The following is a 21,847-nucleotide window of genomic DNA, read 5'->3' on the forward strand; positions in this document are numbered from 1 at the left end:
ACTAAGTATTTCTTTTTACGAGATGAATTTAATTTATTGATTTGTTTATGTTAAGTCATAGTTGCATCTCTGGGATAAAACCAGCTTGGTTATGATGTTCAGTCTTCTTACTTTGTCATTGAAAATTATTTGCTAATATTTTATTAAGGATTTTTGCATCTAAGTTATTAGTGATATTCATATGTAGTTTTCTTTCCTTGATGTGTCCTTATCTGGTTTTAGTATGAGTGTGAAACTAGCTTGATGGAATGAATTTAAGTGTTCTGTCCCTTTCTGCCTCATGGAATTATTTGAGGTTCATTGCCTTTTGTTTTTTTTTTAAACTTTGTAGAATTCAGCTAAGAATCCATCTGGTCTTGGACCTTTCTTTTTGGAAGTCTTTTACTACTATTTCTCTCTTATTGCTAGTTATTGGTCTTTTGGGTTTTCTGTCTTCTTGATTCAGTTTTGGCAGGTTGTATATATCTATATATATCCAATTCTTCTAGGCTACCCAGTTTTTTGGAGAATAAATAGTTTCTAATGTTCCTCAAGATTTCTGTGATGTCTCTGTGATTTCTCTTTTTTTATCTCTAATTTTATTAATTTGGATCTTTTTTCTTTTGGTTGATTTTGCTAGGGGATGATCAGCTTTCTTCTTAGGCTGAATTCATCCTGCATTCTCTTTTTTTTAATTGTTTTAGTTGAACATGGACACAATACCTTTATTTTGCTTATTTATTTACTTTATGTGGTGCTGAGGATTACACTCAGTGCCTCATGTGTGCAAGGCAAGCACTCTTCCACTGAGCCATAATCCCAGCCCCCTGTATTCTCTTCTTATAGTTCTTAATTTTACATTGAAATTCATAATTTGAACTTGTCAAACATAAGCATAATTATTTATCTGGAGTACCTGTGGATCTTTATCAACTTTATTTTGATTCTCATTCTTGTCTTTTTGTACTTGATTATAAAGTATTTGAAAAAGTAAGTAATTTGGGACCTGTAATATTGTTATCTTAGCTGGGCTTCTAGAAACTGTGCTTCTAGAAGTTGAAACCCCAAAACTGCAAAAGCACACTGCTCAGCCATTTGCTTTCTCTTTTGGAACTGGTAAAATAACCCAGGGGAGAACTTTTCCAAAATTAGCCTTGCTTCTCTGGATTTCTGTATTCTTGTGTACCTTGAATTAGTAATTCTTTACTCTTGTCATATGCTCTTAATATTCCCAAGGAATTTTATTTCTTTTCCTGGATAGTTGGTTCAAATTATTTGGTCTATTCTGGAAATGAAAGTCTTCATCATACAACCTCTTAAAAAGTAGTCATTACTACAGTGTTCCCCAGCCCTACTAACAAAATATTCCCAAGAGGCAGCATGGGAATAGTGAAAACACTGCAGTCTTGCTCACTTTAGCCTGTGTTTTGGGTCCTGACCCCACATTTACCAACTGTTATCTTTCTCTACCCATTTCTGGGATCCTCAGTGGCCTTTAATTTTGTATCTATCATCAATCTCCTAAAGTGACTAAGACTATGAATTAAAATGTTAAGTACCTAAGCATACCAGAACATGGAACAAGTGCTTAAATATGAACTACCCACTATTCTCTTCTCTTACTCCTACTTCTAGACTACACCATAATATTTATATTGTTCAAAGTTTGAACCTCTACCTCCTTTTGATTTCCTTCAGGTGATTCTAGTCACAAGAATTTGAATTGGGGCATGACCAAGCAGCTGTATTACAAAACCTGCATAGATTTATTCATCCAAACCCAGGGAACTGGCCACCTATCTACTGCAAGGTAATTTCCAGTTAATAGTTCTTAAGGTATCCATTTAGATACTGGAACATCCACAGAAAGCACCTAGAAAAAGAATTCTTGTCTGTGTATTAACTGTGTGTGTGAGATTAATTCTGAGTAGTTGCAGAGTGATTAATATATAATTCCTTTTCTTTTAAATGTCACTGATTTGGGAGAGATTTTGAAGACTGTAAAGCTGAATATATTTTCACTTGGATAGATAACATATTTTCTGAGCTCTTCCTTTTGAAATATCTGCAGTGTCTTTTTAACCTGAAGAATGGATGCTGTATTCTGAACATCTATTATTCCACACAAGATTATCTTTTACAGAAAGTCTAATGTAGCATCCCCCCTTTTTTGTAATGCTGAGAGAAAACTATATTATTTATTTTATCTGAATTATTCTAGGCTAGGAGTCAGAGAAATTGGGTTTTAACTTTTGTACTTATTAATCATGAGCAGATTATATAATATTTTCCTTCTTAATAGTTTTATGCGTTTGCATATCCTAAGTCTCACTTTGTTAGCATTGCTAGGTAAATGTAACTGGTGAGTAGTAACAATAGTTTTTTTCTAATGTATACCACTTGTTTTTAGTAGTTCTCATTTAGTTATCAAATTCTTCAGTCTTTATTCCCTATATCTCCCCCCACCCATTTGAGAGGACTGCATTAATTAATTAAAAACAACTTAAGGTAGGCATACAATACAAGTAATTTTTTTCCCCTTGTCCAGTCTGATGATAGAGCCAGAGTCAATTGGTGTTTGAAACGAATGGCACGAGCATTAGGTAAGTAAAACTATGGGTCACTGCAGAAGTGTGTTATAGTACCTGTTTCCATTTTGATACACACCTTCACTAATTGTTTTTTTCTTTACATATGGAAGAATTCAGGCAAGATCTAGAACTTCTCACTGTAGAGGATCTTGTAGTAGGGATCTACCAGCAAAAATTTCTCAAGGAGCCTTCAAAGACCTGGGTTCGAAGCCTCCTAGATGTTGCCATGTGGGATTATTCTAGCAACACAAGGTATTAATAGTGATTTTGATAAGAAAGTCACTGTGGCTTTTTTACTGAATTATATTTTCTTAGAATGGTATTTTTTCTGAGAACATATGGTAGGACTAGTTGTTTTTGCCTTTTTGAGCAATTTTTTCTATGAGACTTTGTATTGTAGTTTTTGAACATAAGACTCCATTGATTACAAATACATTGTTACTTTGTGTACCACTAAAAACAAATGGAACTGCCAAATAAACTGACTGTTCTCTCTTATCACTTAGAGTTTCTGTACAATGAAAAGAATGTTTTTAAATTTATTAGATTTCTTTTTTACTGCATGAAACATTTTTGTGCTTACTGATAAAGGAACATGTAAAATGAATACATTGTCTGAAGCATTTTTTTTATTTTGAAATAATTTCAGATTCACTGAGAAGTTGCAAGAATAGTAACACATACCATTCTCTGATTTCCTAGTTAACATTTTAGTACATTCTCATTACAGTTTTACAGTTTTGTCTCTACACACTTTTCGTAAACCACTTGAGAGTAAGTTGCTGTCATCATGATTCTTTTCACCTAAATACTTCCATGTGTTTCCCTAAGAATAAGAACATTTCTCTTACATTACCATAGTACAGTTACAAAATCAGGATATTGCCAATGACACTGCCTAATGTGAAGACCATATTCATGGTCTCAATGGTTTAGAGAGTATTAGGTTTCCATAGTGTCTAGAGCGAAAAACCAAAAATCAAGCCAGAGTACAATCCAAGAACACAAATAGTACTTTGTCTCTTTCAAAGCTTCTTTAATCTGTAACAGTTCCTTAGTTTTTTCTTTAACTTTCATGAACTTGACATTTTTTGAGAGTACAATCCAGTTGTTTCATAGAATGTCTCCCAGTTTGAGTTGGTCTGTTTTTCTTCATTGTTAGTTTAAGGTTATGCATTTCAGGCAGGAATACTACAAAAATGGTGCTGTGTCTTCTCAGTGTGCCATTATGTGGCAGTATGATGCCAGTTTGTCTCATTCCTGATGATCATGATAACTTTGTTATTTCTTTAAAATAGTGTCAGTGGGCTGGGGATGTGGCTCAAGCAGTACCGTGCTCGCCTGGCATGCATGTGGCCCGGATTCGATCCTCAGCACCACATACAAACAAAGATGTTGTGTCTGCCAAGAACTGAAAAATAAATATTTTTTTAAAAAAAATAAATAAATAAAAATAAAATAGTGTCAGTCAGAATTCTTTGTTGAAAAGTTACTCTTTTGTACCTTATTAATAAATATTTTGACAGGAAATGCTGTGAGATTAGATCACTATTTTGCTGCTCGAATTTTCATATCCATTGATGATTTAGTCTAAATCATTTACTACTATGTGAAATAGTGGTTTTTCTAATTTGATAATTTCTTTTGCATTTTTTAGTTGAAATTCTGTAAGAAAGAGCTTTTCTTTTTCACTCTTTTTTTTTAAAATATATTGATATTAGCATGGACTCATGGATTCCTGTTTTATTCAGTGGAATCTAATCTGTTATTACAGTAATTTATTTTTATGCTCAAATTGTTTTATATATGGCCAGTGGGAAGTCCTTTAAAGCAGTGGTTTTGTTTTTTGTTTTTGTTTTTGTTTATGGCACTTAGAGTGAGCCACATCCCCAACCCCTCCTCACCTTTTTCCTTTTGGAGATGGAGTCTCACTAAATTGCTGAGGCTTGCTTTGAACTTGGAGTCCTCCTGCCTCAGCTTCCCAAGCCATGGGGATTACAGGCATGTGCCATTGCGCCCAGCTTCAAGCAGTGGTTTCTGTGTCCTGACATTGACTCTTTATTCTTCAGGTGTTTTTGATTTCTGGCACCTTATTTTCCAGACTCACCTTGTAATTCTGCTCCACCCTGAATTAGCTATGATTCCAGCCATCTGTGGTTCCTTATTCACTAATGATGGCATTGAGGGTTAGGATCTGGGTGCTAGGTGTACTGTTGATTCCTTACTAGAATGTCATTGATTCTAGGTCTTAGTGCAGACAGTCAGGAAATGTGTGTGTGTGTGTTCACACACACCCTCCATGTGCATGCATCTCTTCTCTTTTTTCTCTGAATCTTGCTATGAGTTTGTACTGAACCTAAGTTCCAGTGCAGTACAATAGAGTTGTGTTGTATTTTCTTATTTTTGTACTTCCTTTCTCTTGAAAGTGAGAAACCTGGATCTCATATTTTTACTTCCTTGTTCAATCCTAGAATGCATTGAAAGTAGGTTCAGAGTTAAATGGGGCACTGTTATAAAACAAAAGAAATGGCAATTATGATTTGTTTATAATTGTCAGATGGCATGGAGTCAAAGTAATGTTCAGAGGTTATTTGAGTTATTTTGTTTTCCACTTCAGTATAGTTAAATTATGTGTTTGAAATAAGTTTATTTTCTTGTTGATATTCTGTGTTTTTGTTGATTTAGTTATTGTTTGAAATTGTGAAGTATGACCATTTTTCAAACAAGATATATGTAGATGTGTCGCTTCAGGCCATCTCCATAACATAAAACTGAACTCTCTATAGTGCTGAGTTGTATCCAAGGACAGGGATATCTTGCCATTGGTCAAATCTACTTTTGTGTCTTTCAGATACATTTGAAATTTTTCCCACACAGATTGTGTATATCTGGAATTGGCAATTTTTTTTGAGGGGGGGAGCAGTTTCTTTTTTTTTTGTTCCGAATCTGATTTATTATACAGCAGGGAAATAACAGGTTTAGATTATACTACAAAAAAAAACTGGAACTGCTCATAAACAGCAACTGGGCTTTCTTGGGGGATGATGGGAGGAATTCTTCACACTACTGCGTAAGGACGCAGACTCCTCATCCTAAACAATCTATTAAAAAATAAACAGGCAAATTTCTTGTAAAACAAAAAACAAATCCACATACTAAATAACATGTCCACAATGACTATAACACATCCCTTAGGGGATAATCATGTATTTGTAGGAAGCAAACAAAGCTTTCCATAGAGAAACCATTTTCACGAGATGATTAGGTGGACCTGCAATGAAGAAAATACATTTCAAAAGATGCGTTCACAATGAATTCATTTTTCACTGAAATACTTAAAAAATAAGACCCTTCTCTATATCAAAGAATTAAAAAAATACATCATGGATAAAATAAAATTTTAGTAACAGTCTAAGTCCTAATCAAAGATATACATTTGCAAATAATATAAATTAAAAATAAAAAGCGTGACTGTATAATACTATTTGGAACTACTCAGAATAGGCCAAGCTGAGTTCGTGTTCTGATTTAAGGAATTACTTTGAAATGAGTCTCATTCGCACTATAATTTTTTTTCATTTTAACCTTAATCACCAGTGGCTGGACAACTAAAATGAACATAAGAACTATATAAATGTCAAAGAAATATGTAAACCTCATTAATGTTTCCAAAAATTCATTTAGAGATAGAAACAGGTCCAAATAGATGCCTGTCTAAATGTACTGCAATTACCTTACAATTATTTTTCAAAATACACAGATATGCTCTGTCTTTTCTCAGCTCATTACTGACTCAAACAATTTGCCCTTCTGGGATCAATTGTTTGCTAATAAATAATTGTTTACAGTCACAAAATGATGTTAGGAGGTTTTCTTATTAGTTTTCCTTTTGCACCCTAATAAGATTGAAAACTAGCTAATTTCCAAGAGTCTAACCTTAACCTCGCTTTGTTTAACAGCCCAGGAAATGATGAACCATCTGCTTCAGAAAATAATGGACAACCAAGAGGAAATATTGTTTAATTGAAGATTAACCTCCTCATGAGGCAGTCTGAAGCAGCTTTAGAATTAGCAGCTACAACCAGAAAAAGAAATAGCTCAAGAGCATTTCCCCCTACCATTTAAGGTCCAGAAAGAATGCAAAGGGATTTTTATTAACTCTATTTATTTACAAACATTTATTTCCACAGTGAAAACAAAAATCATCAAGGTCAAAACTAATTCTTAAAAGTGCAGTCACTGCCCTCCAATTTTGTTTGCCCAAATACCTTTAATGCAGAAAACCATCAAACCATCTCATGCATTTAGGAAATTATTCATTTAAAAAAAAAGAAAAAACCTCTTTTCCATTATTTTCAGGTTCTTATAATATTAAAATTAATATTTTCCCTGGTTTCTTTGTTAATAGTAATAAATCCACCATTGGGGAGTAGGAATTGTTTTATTATCATCAACATGACACTTAAGTAAATGAAATCTTGTTAAGTACATGGTGACTTGGGTTTTGTTTCTGCATCTGTCACTTGGCAAATGAAGACACCATCTTCAGGATGTTCCCTGTCATCCATTTCATACATATATGATGATGTTATTGCAAGTGTAGTCCCATCATTGCTGAAGGCAATTGATGCGATGCTGGTAGGGTACCCATGGAACTGGCACAGTCGTTTTTTATTAAATGGATCCCAAATATTTACAAATCCATCAGAACCACCTGTGGCAAATGTATTGTGGATATTGTGAAATGAAATGGCATTGACTGGGTAAATCTGCTCAATATTATTTTCTTTTAGTCTGTGACACTTGAAAGCATACTTCTTCTTCTGTACCTCAGGGCTTGGGTCCAAGTACTCAACTGCCACCCGGCCTTCAATAGAGCTTAATACATAGCCCTGCTTGTTAGGAAATGCTCTTATGCAGCGAGTCTGGTATTTCAGGCTGGACTCCCTGCGCTGCTGCACATAGCCCATGTTCCCTAAATCCCACACCAACACTCTGCAGCCGGCTGTACCTACAATCAGCCGGTCTCCAGACACTGAGAGGGTATACACCTTTTCAGGCTGAGAGAAGGTTCCAGTATTGCAAGGAGTTCTGGGATCCCACAGTTTAACTGTTTGATCCCAACTTCCAGTAACCATCACATTCACTTCTGGACAGTATTCAACACATCTGATAGGGGCATCATGGGTTCCAACAAGATTTTCTTGATCAGTGTTCAAATCATGCATTTTCAACTGATGATCTAATCCCCCACTCCAGGCATGCGTTGGATCATAGAAGGCGCAGTCTAGGACAGCACTGGTGTGCTGGTACTTGAGCCGAGTGGAGTTGGCCGGCACATCGTAGAGGCACACGGAAGTGTCCCAGGACGAGGGAGGTGTTGCGGCTGAACTTCATGGAGGAGATGCTGTCCTTGGGCGGCTGCTTCAGCTTGAACTCGTTAGAACTGGTCATCTTGAGCTTGCCTGAAGTAGCATCTCAACGGCTTGCCGCAGCCTCGCAGCTTCCCTCTCCATGGAGCAGTTTCTTGATAACTGTTTTTTGCTATGAAAATGAGTTTGTTTAGGCTTTCTAATTCTAATGGAATAAATTTTGATAAACCGTATTTTTGTAGGAAATTGTGCATTTTATGTAGAATTCCAGGTGTATTTGTTTACAGGTTTGCAAAGAAGATATTCTTTAAAAAATTTTAAATTTCTCTTGTTTCATTAGTTATCTTACTTCTTGTTTATCTGTGCCATCTTGTTTTTACTTAAGCCAGTGTGTGTGGTCTAGATCTGTTTTTTTTTTTTTGTTGTTGTTGTTTTTTCTCATTTTCAGCTTTTGTTCTCTGTACTCTGTAGTTCTTTTTCTACTTTGGGGGTCAAAATTTAATTCACTCCTCTTGTTTGGTTTTTATTGTATTTCATCATTGTTTTCAGTGGTTCCCATTGTTTCTGAAATGCAGTATTTTCATGGGTCATTTTTAACAAGTACTTTAATTTTCATGACAAAGCTTTTAAATGTCCAGATAAGCCTTTCTGAGTTTTGTTTCTGTTAGTAAATTATGTTGCTTTTGCATTATGATCAAAGAGTGTTTTCTGTAACATTAGTAATTTTATGGAGTCACTTGGCCTTAGGTTTGGGGAGTTGGTTTTATTTTGTTTTTGCTTAGTATATAATCAATTTTTGTGGCTTGTTGTATGGGTATGTGAGAATCTGTGTTATTTTTTCAGGTCACAGCATTACTGTATGTTCATAAGGTCTGCATTGATTATTGTGTTAGCTTTCTGTTACTGTGAAATACCTGAAATGATCAACTTATAAAGAGTAAAGCTTTATTTTGGCCCACAGTTTGGGGGTCTCCAATCCATGAGGGCTTTTGAACCTGTGTTGAGAGTGAATTGTGGTGGGAGTAGTGGGGAAGTGAGAGGGGAAGAAACTTGGCTCACAGTCCTTGGAGACCACACCCCCAGGAACTTGGTGACCTCCCTCTAGACTCTACCTCTCGAGCACCACACTGGACATCAGGACTTAATTAGTACAGAGACCTTTGTGGGCATGTTCCAGATCCAAACTATAGCAGTTATGTTGTTTGGATTTTCTTATTGCTTTACTTTGACTTATTCTATTGCTCTATCTTGTACTGAGAGTGGCATTTTTACAGTCTCATGTAATTACTGTGTTTCTGTGTCTCATTATATCTTTTGTAGTTTTGGCTGGTTGCTATGTTTTTTGGTGCCTGTACATAAAAAGTTCGCTGAACTTTGGTATTAGTGGATTGATGAAAGGATCACCGGAATAGTAAGAGGAAACTGCTTCCTATGATACTTTAAGCACATTAGTAAGGAAATGCTTTGCATAGGAGTGGCCTGTCACTGAGCTCCATAACATAGTAAGATTCTAATGTATGATATTTTACAAGGGAGTTTGGGTTGCAGTGAACTCTAGTAACTGATTCAAACCTGCTAATATAAATGAAGAGGACTCATTTCAAACACTGCTCTGAGACATATGTTAAGAAGACTGTAGTTGGTAATAAAATTTTGAAAAATGTCTCTTAACTCTAGGACTAAAGGGCAAGTTTATAATGGTGAAATGAATGCAGCTAGACAAAGCAAGTATTTATTATTATCTTTATGTTATTATCTTTATGCTTCCTGTAAGAATTCCTGTTGGGTTAATTCACTGTCTAACCTACTGATGAAAACAGGTGTATCCTTTACTTAACCAACTACTATTTATTGAGCATATCCTTGGTGCCAGACAGTTATGCTACTCACTGTGCTTACGGTGCAAAAAGTAATATGAGCCTGGTACATTGGTGCACACTTGTAATCCCGCAGCTCGAGAATCTGAGACAGGAGGATCATGAGTTCAAACCCAGCCTCAACAAAAAGTGAGTCACTAAGCAACTCAATGAGACCCTGTCTCTAAATAAAATATAAAATAGGGCTAGAGATGTGACTCAGTGGTCGAGTGCCCCCAAGTTCAATCCCTGGCACCCAAAAAAGGAAATTAATGTGATCCCTGCCTTTGTGAAGCAACCAATTAAATGGGAAAAGGACATGGATTAGTGGTTTTAAAATGGTAATTTTAGCTTATGGTAAGTGCTAAAAAAATCAACAGGATACTCTTAACAGATATTTGGACTGCTTTATAAAATGGTCAAAAAAGCTGAGAACTGAAGCAGGAGAAAGATGAAATGAGGAGGGGCTCAAGGCCTTGTTAGCCATAGGAAGGAATTTTGTCAAATAGTGAAGGGTGGTAGGTTAGGTTTCTAAAAGATGTCAGAGTATTTCATGATTGTATTGGAAGGACACAAATGAAATATGGAGCCTGTGATGGTTAGATAACCAGGCAAGCAGTGACTTGGCTTAGATAGGTGACATCAGAGATGGAGGGGAATAGGTCGATTTCACATTGTTTAAAAGTAGGACTTCCTGGTGGCCTGGGCATAGGGAGAGAGAATGGAAAGAAAAAATAGCAGATGACATAGATAGGAGCACATTTAATACATTCGGAGACACTGGTGAGGATCAGATGGACCCTGCAGCATGCAGATGAGATCACCTAGACAGAAGGCAGAAAGAGAAGATGATTCAGCACAGCTCTAACCAGTTTTGACATGTTAAAGTGGGCAGAGGCTGAGTTTTTGAGACTGTGGTATCTCTCAGTGTACAGTTGTTGTGATGTTAGGAAAGTTCTCATAGACATCATCAGTGTTAATTGAGGGGATCCTGAATGCAGTTACTGCAGATTTCTTTAAGTTACTCTTTGAGCCCTCTATTTATTTTCATTCCCTGGATTACTTAATTTGGGGGAGTTGTAAGTTGCGGTCTGTTCTGGATGTTTTCATGTTGCAGGCTTTCCTTCAAGTGTGATTGTTCCTGGTTATGTTCATTATTAGAAATGAGGCTTCAAAGCCAAGTAAGAATCCATTGTGTTCAGTAGGGATATCAACTGACTAGGCTTGGCTGTAAGGAAATTAGATAAAAAGTAATAATAATATGTAAGCTTGATAGTAAATTAGAGGTAGAATCCTAGTTGCCAGAATATAGAGACTTTGCTTTAGGGTTTCAGCAACCACTTTTGCTGCCTGGTACTCCAAGTTTAGTTTGTTCATCCCTTTGCCTGGAGTTGGAGAGGTCCTCTATTCTTCATACAGAAGTTCAGCCTCAGTTCTTACCTCTGTTCTGTGGAGAGGGACATGTCCTCTTGAGAGTCCAGTGCCTCTAATAGATAGATCTTCTCCTATTGCTTTCTCTGTTAGCACTGAAGATATCAGTTACTGTTCTTCATTTTTCATGAATTTGTTAAATCTCTTCATCTCTTCCATGGAGATTTTTTCCCCTTTTTTGTTAAATGAATACATGTTATCTTTTTTTTTTTTTGGACTGGTAATTGAACCCAGGAGTGCTTTACCAATGAGCTACATTCCCGCCCTTTTTTATATTTATATATTGTTTATATATCTATTTGTCTTATTTATTTTTTACCTTATTTAGATTGGTAGGTATTGGGGATTAAACCCGGGGATGCTCTACCACTTATAAACATTCCCAGTTCTTTTTATTTTTAGACATGGTCTCCATGAGTTGTCTAAACTGCCCTTGAACTTGTGATCCTCCTGCCTTAACCTCCCAAGTAGCTGGAAGTACAGGCATGTGCCACTGCACCCAGCTTACCATTTGTATTCATTGTCATTTTCAGAGGGTCTCAGAAACAATGGGAAACAATTTTGTACGTGTATTTAATTCACAACCTTAAACTAGAAGCCCCAGCAATAGTAGTATTCATAGAAGTAGTTTATATTTTGATATTGTTTTCTTTAGTCCAGTTTAATGACTTTAGTCCAGTTTTTATATTTAACAAAAATTTGAGTAGTTCTTATGTACATATGCATTAAACTAAATTCTGAGGGAAGTGTGGAGAAGTGACATGACCATCCCTGCCCTCTGCCTTTTGCCTCATAGGAGCAGTAGGCATGTAAAGACACCATTCTGATGCCCCATTTTCTGGTGATAAGAGAGGTTCAAAAGGTGATGATAGAAATGAGAGAGAAATCACTTTATATGAGTTTAAAAACTCTGAAATGCTATATGGAATTAATGTTTGATTTGGTTCCTCTGGAAAGATGGGTAAAAATTTTTTTTAAAGATAGAGTGAGAGAGGAGAGAGAGAGAGAGAGAGAGAGAGAGAGAGAGAGAGAGAGAGAGAGAGAGAGAATTTTTTAATATTTATTTTCAGTGGACACAACATCTTTTGTTGGTATGTGGTGCTGAGGATCCAACCCGGGTCGCACGCATGCCAGGCGAGCGCGCTACCGCTTGAGCCACATCCCCAGCCCTGGGTAAAATTTTTATGTGCAGAGATTTCAGTTAAAAGGAAGATTTTTCCATAAGGTTCAGAAATTACCTGAACAGTGACGTCAGAGTGAAGCACAGAGATGGTTGAAAAAAAAACAGTGTGTCCGTTTGACTAGAGCATTACATAGCTATAGCTAGATGGTTCTGAAGGCAGGATTGGCCTTGAAAAGTGGAAGGAATCATAACCTTAAAACAGGAGGGCAAGAGAACACCAGGACTGTCAACGTCTCTGGTGGAGGGAAACAGTATGAGGGATTTAGTAGGAAGCTGTGAGCCTACTCAGAAGATGTGAGACACTGTGGCCTGATGTGAGAATTTTGGAGTGGACATTCGTAAAGGAAACATCTGAGAACAGGTTGCAATAGGAGCTAGATTGGAGGCTGCACAGCAAGTATTAATAGCTTAACAAAGTACATAGCCAATCTGATTTTCAACAGATTTATAGAGTGAACTTTATTAGAAGAACACTCATTTTTAGGGAATGGGTATGATTTGGAAGTAGGAAAGATGGGTAAAATTTTTATTTCAGTTGTAGTTGGATATCTTTTTAATTAATTTATTCTTTATGTGGTGCTGAGGATTGAACCCAGGGCCTCACCCATGATAGGTGAGTGGTCTACCACTGAGCCATAACTCCAGCCCCAACAGTGCTATTTTTAGTAGAAGTACAATAGCAGATTGAAGATATTTTCCCCTGGGGTCAGTATTTTGTAAGTTTGGTTGGTTGGTTTTAATCCTTGAATATGTTGTTAGTTTTTCAATTTCATTTCAGTTCTGATCTCCAGTTCTAATCCTTCATATCAGTTCTGCCCTCTCATTGCCTAAAAATGTGTTTATGAGGTAGATACTCTTGGGCCTCAAGTTCTAGACAAGGATCAAAACCAGTTAGAAATTAAAAGTTACTTAATTCTGTATGATTGCATATAAATTTAGGTTTATTTTTTTACTTAAGTTTAGGATTTGGAGGTTTATAAAGAACATTTCCTTGATCACGTTTCTTTGGAAATAGTGGGGGAGTTTTAACCTTATTTTAGATAAGACTTTCATTCTGTTAAATAACTCATCAGTGTGAATGCATATCACTGACACTTTATATTTACTGCAGAGCATGTTTGTAATTTGAGATGAAGATTCTTGCTAAGTTTACTCCAGTTTTGCATTATGCAAATAATGCTGTTCTGAATCTCAAAAGATGGTGTATTCAATGAAAAGACCCACAGGTTTTGTAGTGGTACTCATCAAGTAACATTGTGTTGAATCACACAACTTATTTATTCATTTCCTCTCCAGCATTGCCTCCTGAGGTCTCCACTCAAACATCGCCACCTCAGTGAGCCCCTTCCTAATGCTTATATCATCCCTTCTTACTTTTTCCTCCTTAGGCTGTATCATTATAACTTAATATCCAATTTACTATGTATTATGCTTGCATATTTTGGTTAGTCTCCCCACTAAAATGTAAATTTTGTGTTATCTATTTCTTTCAACACTGTATCCCTAGTGCTAGAACAATGACTGGCAAATAGTGTGCACTCAATAAATGTTAAATGAATACGTGTTATCTTTAGTCACTGCTGTGCCTCTGGAACACCCATTTTATTTCTGTTTAGGGTTATGTGTAATTTGTGTAGTATCATGACTCTGCATCAAATGAGATAACGTAAAATCTGGGGTTTTTTTTAAATTTATTGTGTATTAAATTTAGAAACCTTTATCTTTGAGTAATAGTATGAGTTTTTCTTAAATTATTTCAGCTAGGCAAGCTAGAAGTCTGGCATGTGAAGACCCTTCAGCAGTGCCGCTTCAGTGAGGATATTAAGGTCCATTTTTTTGTACAGGTGCAAGTGGCATGAAAAAAATGACATTCTCTTCTGTGCTTTAGCTGTTTACAAGAGGGTGGCATAAGTTGGGGAAGGAGTTTCTTCATATTGCTGCTTTTTGTGCTGAGTTCCTTGGTGTCCATTTGGCTTACTCTTGGGCAGGTGGGTGGGTCTGTTCACCCACCTTACTATATTTTTGTTAAAAAGAATAGGTGGTTGTTCATGTTGCTTCTGTCTTACCGTCCATGTCACTACTCACCAACACATTTTAGTAAATCTTCAGAAGCCTGCACTGAAACCTTTCCTCCTTGGAGTCCTGAGTGCTGAAGGACAGCACTTCCTTGTGGAGGTGCTCCAAAAGCATAGACCTTTCCTCTCGTCTTGTAGTGAAAGCACCTTATAGTGGGATCTCTGGGGGGTTCTGCTAGTCTCTTCACTTAGCAAGCAGTCGTGAGTTCTGAGGATTAACTGTTCCTGGTTTTAGTTTTATATCTGCTTCTGCCCTCTCATTGCCTTAAACATTAGAGAATCCTGGTCATCTTTAACCTCATTCCCATTCCTTCATAACACAACTAAAATAGAACCTGGCAATCAGAAGATTGCTTACCCAGTAATAATCTTTTATGATATGAATTTTACTGCCTATTTCCAACTTATTTCTAAATCTCTAAATTTTCTTTTTCCCCCGCGATTAAAAGCAGTGTCTCTCAGATGCTTGCTTATTGAGAATTTTAAAATATGAATGCTTTCATAGTGAATTGGACGAGAGTAATATAGTGCGCTTTTTGTCTTACTTCATTTTAAAGGTACTGCATCAGCAATTCCCTGGCCACTCTCTTTGGAATCCAGCTTACAGGAGCTCATGTACCACTACAAGATTATGAGGCCAGCAATAGTGTGACACCCAAAATGGTTGTGTTGGATGCAGGGCGTTACTAGGTAAGGACCCTGGGCTACCAGAAAAACCTAGATCTTTTGACTTCTTTGAGGAATTCTGTTTACCCATTTGTTTCTAAATAAACTGACTTTCCTCTCAGGACGCTGCTTCTGTCAAATGATGACATCATCCTCCCCTTCCTTCATCATGGGCCTGCATTTGAAGTAGTTGACCTTGATTTCAGCTTTAAGACTTCTTCATTCCTTCTCCATAAAACCTATAGGCCTTTGACTCTCATGCTGTCTAGGCAAGAGTACCTGACAACCCTTTTTGGATTCAATATACACTTAAGTTGGTCCTCATTCTTAGAGCAACACTGGCTTGGGAAAACAGTTTTCCTGTCAAACTTCTTTGAGTTTCCCCATAGGTAATCTTTTCAGCTACCTGACCTCTGAATTTCTGAACTTCCCTTCCTCCAGTGTCTTCCACCATGGAAGTTTCTATTCCTGGGATCAGACCCTAGACCCCAAAGGTATTTTCTTCATAATCTCAATTTCAGACATGATCCTTTATGACTATCTTCCTCTGGTACTCTAGTGCCAATGATTATTTGACATATGTAGTTACTTATACAATTACTTATGCCTCCACTGTTTTACACTCCTTTGGACCATGCATTGCACAACCCCAGGGCACCTTTCACACATATGAAGATGCAGCCTCATTACCTCCTTCTGTCCCACCTTAGGTTCCCTGGTCTGTCACTTATTCCTTGCATACATTGTCAGTTCCATTAGGCCTCTTTTCTTAATCATACTTGGTTGACAGAAACAACCCTGATTAACTCTTCCTGCCCTGTGGAGCTACATGAGACTGGAAATAAACCAGTATGCTCACTGGTCTTTCTTCATTTTCATTACCATCAACCTCAAGAGGGCCATTGATGTTGCCTGGCTATTACCCATATCTCTAGTTTGGTTGCTCTCTCACTCTCCTCGACATTCTTGTATCTTCCATCACCTCTTCTCTAGCTGACCCTGATGACTCCTCTTAAACTCTAAGAAAATAGAAGCAATAAGGAGAAATTTTCCACCTATTTCTACCACCCCTGCTAGCTGCACCCACCACGTCCTCTGCTTTGATTCCTGTATTAATGAGTGGATGGTCTGTTTTCTATCTAAAACCAATCTGTTTATATATTAGATCTCATTCTCTTACTAATCAAGGACATAACACAGTAACTTATTCTTATTTCTTGTATTGTGAGGGTTTCCCTCTGTTCTGAATCTTATTGGCCAACAACCTCATCTTTAAAAAAAAAAAAAGAATTACTGGGCACAGTGGCGCATGCCTGCAATCCAGTGACTCTGGAGGCTGAGACAGGAGGATCTTGACTACAAAGCCAGCCTTAGCAACTTAGTGGAGCACTTAGAAACTCGAGGAGACCCTATCTCTAAATTAAAATACAAAAAAAAAAAAAGGCTTGGGATGTGGCTCAGTGGTTAAGTACCCCTAAGTTCAATCACCAGTACCAAAAAAAAAAGGACCCTGTAATTCCTAATGTCCCTCCAGAGTACCCTATATCTCTCCCTCCCTTTGCAGCAAAAGCTGATAGACACAGGAAAACTATTTGAGTCTTAGTTTGCATTTGTAAAGAGTAATTTGAAGTAGGCCATCCAATATTTGATAAGAAATAAACATTTCTCCCCACCCCTGGTATTTTCCTGTTACTTTACAGAAGCTAAGGGTTGAGAGTCCAGGATTCTCTCATTTCCACTCTTCTAATCAGGAACAAAGGTCAAACACAGCCACTGATAAGCATCTTAAATTTTATAAGAATGTACATCACAGAGGTTTTAGGGCTTAAAGCTTACTAAGATCCCAGCTTACTGAGCATCAGATGTTCCTAGATAAGCTTTAGGATATAGGAAACTTGTTGAATTAGTGTTTTGCTTGGCATTAGCACCTTATACAATTTGATATGTACATTTTTATCACTTTCATGGAGTATAACTTATTCCTCAGACTTTTTTTCAGGGTATTAGAAAAAAAGATTGTAGCCACTATGGTTGTATAATTTTGATGTGGTGATATATATTTTGGGAGATGAGAAACTTTAAAAGCTAGTAACATGAAATTTCAAGTGGTGCTTGAAGAACTTCAATTAGGATTTTCTGCTCTAAAAACAAAAGGGAACATTTTTCTGCCTTTGTCTTTACATAGAATTTCTTCTTTTCATTATCCATTTAAATAAGGCTTAGAGGCCTACAGTAGGATGAGAGTCAGCAATTAAAGTAATATTTAGAGAAAAATTACTACATTTCCTTTTATTATATTTTCAATATCCTAGGTGATTACCCATCTGGGGTGAAAATTTCAGGCCAAAACAGCAGTGTTTGAGGAAGAGGGATTACCCGCTTACTAGAAAGCATCTCCAATTCCTCCAGCAGTATCCATAAATTCTCCAACTGTGAGACCTCACTCTCACCTTACATGTACCGAAAAGATGGGTATAAATCTTTCTCTTCTTTGTCTTAATGATGGTACTTTTTTCAATTTCTGGAAAAATAACAGGCCCAACTTCCCTTCTGACTACAGTCATATTAAACACATAGATCACATCAATGAAAAATGTCACTACTCTAAAGACTATGTGATTTGTAAGGAAACTCTGTTTCATAGATTAAAAATAATTGTGGTTGGAGAAGATCTTGGCATTCCTGCTTTTTTTTTCTTTTTAAGCTTATTCTGTTTTATGATGGTGTGGTGGGCAGGCCGTTGAAGTTCAGTATTCTATAAGAACTGTGCTTTAGGGACTGTTATAAATTAGTAATTCTCTCCCCTGCAATAAAGGTATTTTGAGTATTAATCTGTTTCTTCATATTATGAAATATAAGAACCTTATACTGGAGATCTTGAGGCTATTTGCATTGCAGATACCTAAGAAATTTAGCCTTTAACAAAAAATAAAGTTGTGCTACTTTAAAAAGTTTTTGAAATAAGCTTACTCTGGCAAAAGGAGTCATTTGAAGATCAGAATTCAAAAGGAGAAAAATTATGTAAGTTAATCACCTGGCTGGATAGTGACTGAATTCTAGGATTTGGGGCCACAGAACTCAAGGAAATATCATACTGTTTCAGGTGTCTACACAGTGACTGACCCCCACTGGCTGATGTTCTTAACCTAGTGTGGAGTATTAAGTAGTCCCAGAGGAGGAACACAGAATTTTGTTTCCTTTGGAACCAGAGCCAATACTATACTTAACATAGGCAGAAACAGCATTCTTACTTAGGACTGTCCAACCTGAGACCTTGGTCCCTCTGATTACTCAGAGTCACTTAAGGTGTGTCATGAGACTCTGAAGGGAAAAGGTTTTTCTTTACACATATAATTCTCATTTACTAACTATTGAGTACCGACTTAGTGGATGTTTTATGTTTATCATCTTGTGAAATCCTTATCAACCAATCTCAAGGAGATACAAAACAATAGAACTATCAGCATCCCTCAAGTTGCACACCTGTTAAGGAAATGAAATGTTGTTCCTAACTGGGTCATTCTGATTCCAGATACCATGCTCCTGACATACCATCCTGCCCTCTAACTCCCTTTCCCCGCCCCCATGTCTAATACTAGAGGTTTGAATAAGAAACAGTAGATTGTATGTTTGTAATAACAGGGTGTTTTTTTCTCTAAAAACTTCATATTCAAGCTTTGGAATCATTTTATCTATTAAAAATCAGCATAATAATAATTGGGTTCCTGAGGAAGAGGAAGGAAGGTCTAACATTATAATTCAGCCCCCTAGTCATGTTTTCTTTCATTTGTAGAGAGAAAAAAGGATAAAAAGGGATCTCATGAAAGTAGAAGGGAGAAGAGTTGGGTAGAGGAAGGGGATCTGAAGACGAAGGAGAGGAGGGACTGGGGAGTGAAATTGACCAAATTATGTTATGCACGTGTGCAAATCCCACTATGATGCATTATTATGTACCATGAAAAAAATTTAAAATATGCTTAACACAAATTACAAAGATACTACTGGGATGGTATCATCAAAAAATGGAAAATAAGAATTTGGAGAAATTTGGATCCTCAAATATTGCTGATAGGAATGTAAAAAATGATACTGTTGCTATGGAAACCAATTTGGCAGTTCCTCAAAAAATTTAAACATGCAGTAACCATATCATTCAGCATGTCCATTCCTAGGTTTATACCCAGGAGAACTGAAAGTGTTTTCCTGCAGAACCTTGGACATGATAGCCCCCAAATGGATATGACCCCAGTGCCCATTAACTGATAGATTGGTAAAGAAAATGTGGTATATTTATACAAGGGAATCATCATTCAGCTGTGAAAATGGAGTGTTACATGTACAACGTGGATGAACCTTGGAGACATTATGATAAGTGAAAGAAGCCAAACACACATGACCACATACTGTATGATTCTGTGTACATAGGAATTTTCCAGAAAGGACAAATACATGAAGACTAGATTTGTGGTTGCCAGGGGGTGATGAGGAGTGACTGGATACAGAGTTTCTTTGGAGTATGGTGGTAATGTTCTGGAATTAAATAACAATGATATTCTAAAACCTTGTCATTGTACTAAAACCATGTCGTTGTATTCTTAGTGAGTTGTAAAGTATGTGAATGCTCAGGAAAGGTGCTATGTGGAAGTCAGAGTAGTGGGACAGAGAAAGATTCCACATTTGTGATGAACAGAATCCCAGGTTGATCTGGAGCAATTTTGTAGAGAGATTAAAATTAAAAGAGTGAGAAAGTTTCAGAATAGACGAAGTGAGGAGAGGAGAATTTAAAGAATAGCACTTGTTAAAATATGTATTTGAAATGAAGTAGTAGTACATTTGAAGAATTTTAAGAATTTTTCCCTGATTGAAACCTGGATGCTTGTGCAGGAGAGGTGAAAGAGAAAAAGTACATCAAGCCATACTGTTTGCTTTTGTGCTGATAAAACAAAGCCAGGAAACAGGTTTCAAGGTAGAGTACTAAAGCTGGATGCTGCTGCATTCCTGTAATCCCAGCCACTCAGTAGGCTGCAGAAGGAGGAGCACACGTTCCAGTCCAGCCTGAGGAGCCTTTTGAGACTTGTTTCAAAATAAAACAATTTTTAAAGGTCTGGAGAATTTAGTTCAGTGGTAGAACACCCTTGGGTTCAATTCCCAATAACCTTCCCACCCACCCCCCAAAAATGAAAAAAGTCACAAGCACTGTCTACTTTTCCTCTCCCAAAATAATTGAAAATAATACATATGTCAGTACAGCTCACAGTGAGGAACAAAGTAGATTGAGAAATTCCTAGTAGAAAGGGCCTGCTGAGAGCCAAGTAGCATAAGTAAGAGAAAAATCATAACAAGGACTTGCTGTCTGTGTCTTTATCTTTTTCAGGATAAAGAAGATCTTCAGGAGAAGATCCTTGAAATTTATTAGAGACGGGAGTAAATTGCCTACAAAAAGGCAGTTGATAATCAGATTGACCTCAGGATTCTTGTCAGCCAAACTGGTTGTAAGAAGACAAAGCAGTAATATCTTCAGAAGTTTAAGGAAGTTAGAAGTCTGCAGGCAAACTTTAGAGATGTTGTATGTTTGGTTCTAGATCACTGCATAAAGTAAATATGTGGCCATATTGCAAATTACATAGAGTTTGGTTTCCCAGTCCATATAAACTTACGCTTATACTAGACTAAATGTGTGATAGCATTGGGTGTTTAAAAAAAAAAAAAACTACATGCCTGAATTTAAAAATACTTGATTACTTAAAAATGCCAGTATTGGGCTGGGGATGGGGCTCAAGCAGTTGCGAGCTCGCTTGTCTTGCGTGCTTGTATGTGGTGTATCTTCAGCACCACATACAAACAAAGATGTTGTGTCTGCCGAGAACTAAAAAAAATAAATAAATATTTTTAAAAATGCCAGTATCATCTGAGCCTTCAGGGAGTCTGTCTTTTGCTAGTGGAAGGTCTTGCCTCGATGTTGACGGCTGCTGATTGATGAGTGTGATGACTGCTGAAGGTTAAGTTGGATATAGCAATTTCTTAAAAAATTGGCACATCAGTTGGTTCTTTCATGAAAGAACTCTCATGGGATGCTGTTACGCCTTTACCCACTGTGTTCACTTTCTATCACTGTGACAAAGTACCTGAGAAGATCAAAGAAGGAAAGGTTATTTTGGATCATAGTTTCATAGGTTTCAGGCCATTTTTCTGTGGGGATTGTGGTGAGGCAGAACATTGTGGCAGGGAGCATGTGCTGGAGTACAGCTGCTTATCTTATGGCAGCCAGGAAGCAAAGGGAGCAAAAGGGGGCCAAAACCAGGATATTCCATTCAAAGGCATGCCCCAAATGATCTACTACCTCCAACTAGGCCCATCTCTTATGGTTGTACCACCACCCAGCAGGCCATCAAGCTATAGTGGAAACAATTCATTCATGAGTCCAAAGCCTTCGTGATACAGTCACCTCCAGAGACCCCACCTCTGAACAGTGCTGCAGTGGGACCAAGCCTTCAACACATCAGCTTTTAGGGGACATTTTGGATTCAGATTCTAACACAGTAGAACTTCTTTCATAACTGGAGTTGATCCTCTGAAACACTGCCACTGCCTTATCCACTAAGTTGATATTCTTAGTCTTTGGTTATCTCAGTGGTGTTTCCCAGTATCTTCAGGAGCAGATTCCATCTCAAGAAACACTGTCTTTGCTCTTAAG

General features: G+C 37.1%; 1 protein-coding gene and 1 pseudogene across 2 annotated transcripts; one reads left to right on the forward strand and one right to left on the reverse strand.

Moving 5' to 3' along the window:
- Nucleotides 1–1,677: 1,677 nt before the first annotated feature.
- On the forward strand, nt 1,678–15,571 carry LOC144366729 (protein maelstrom homolog). Its single transcript, XM_078021440.1, has 4 exons — nt 1,678–1,789; nt 2,528–2,582; nt 2,681–2,822; nt 15,045–15,571. Exons 2-4 carry the CDS (start codon nt 2,567–2,569, stop codon nt 15,175–15,177), a joined length of 291 nt encoding a protein of 96 aa, XP_077877566.1. The 5' UTR covers nt 1,678–1,789; nt 2,528–2,566; the 3' UTR covers nt 15,178–15,571.
- On the reverse strand, nt 5,667–8,024 carry LOC144364877 (mitotic checkpoint protein BUB3-like; annotated as a pseudogene). The gene is made up of 2 exons (XR_013422989.1): nt 7,068–8,024; nt 5,667–5,841 (listed from the first exon to the last, which is right to left on the reverse strand). The product of XR_013422989.1 is annotated as a mitotic checkpoint protein BUB3-like (transcript).
- Nucleotides 15,572–21,847: the final 6,276 nt, after the last annotated feature.

The sequence above is a fragment of the Ictidomys tridecemlineatus genome, chromosome 1 (genome assembly GCF_052094955.1).
Source record: "Ictidomys tridecemlineatus isolate mIctTri1 chromosome 1, mIctTri1.hap1, whole genome shotgun sequence".
In the NCBI taxonomy this organism is placed as follows: Eukaryota; Metazoa; Chordata; class Mammalia; order Rodentia; family Sciuridae; genus Ictidomys; species Ictidomys tridecemlineatus.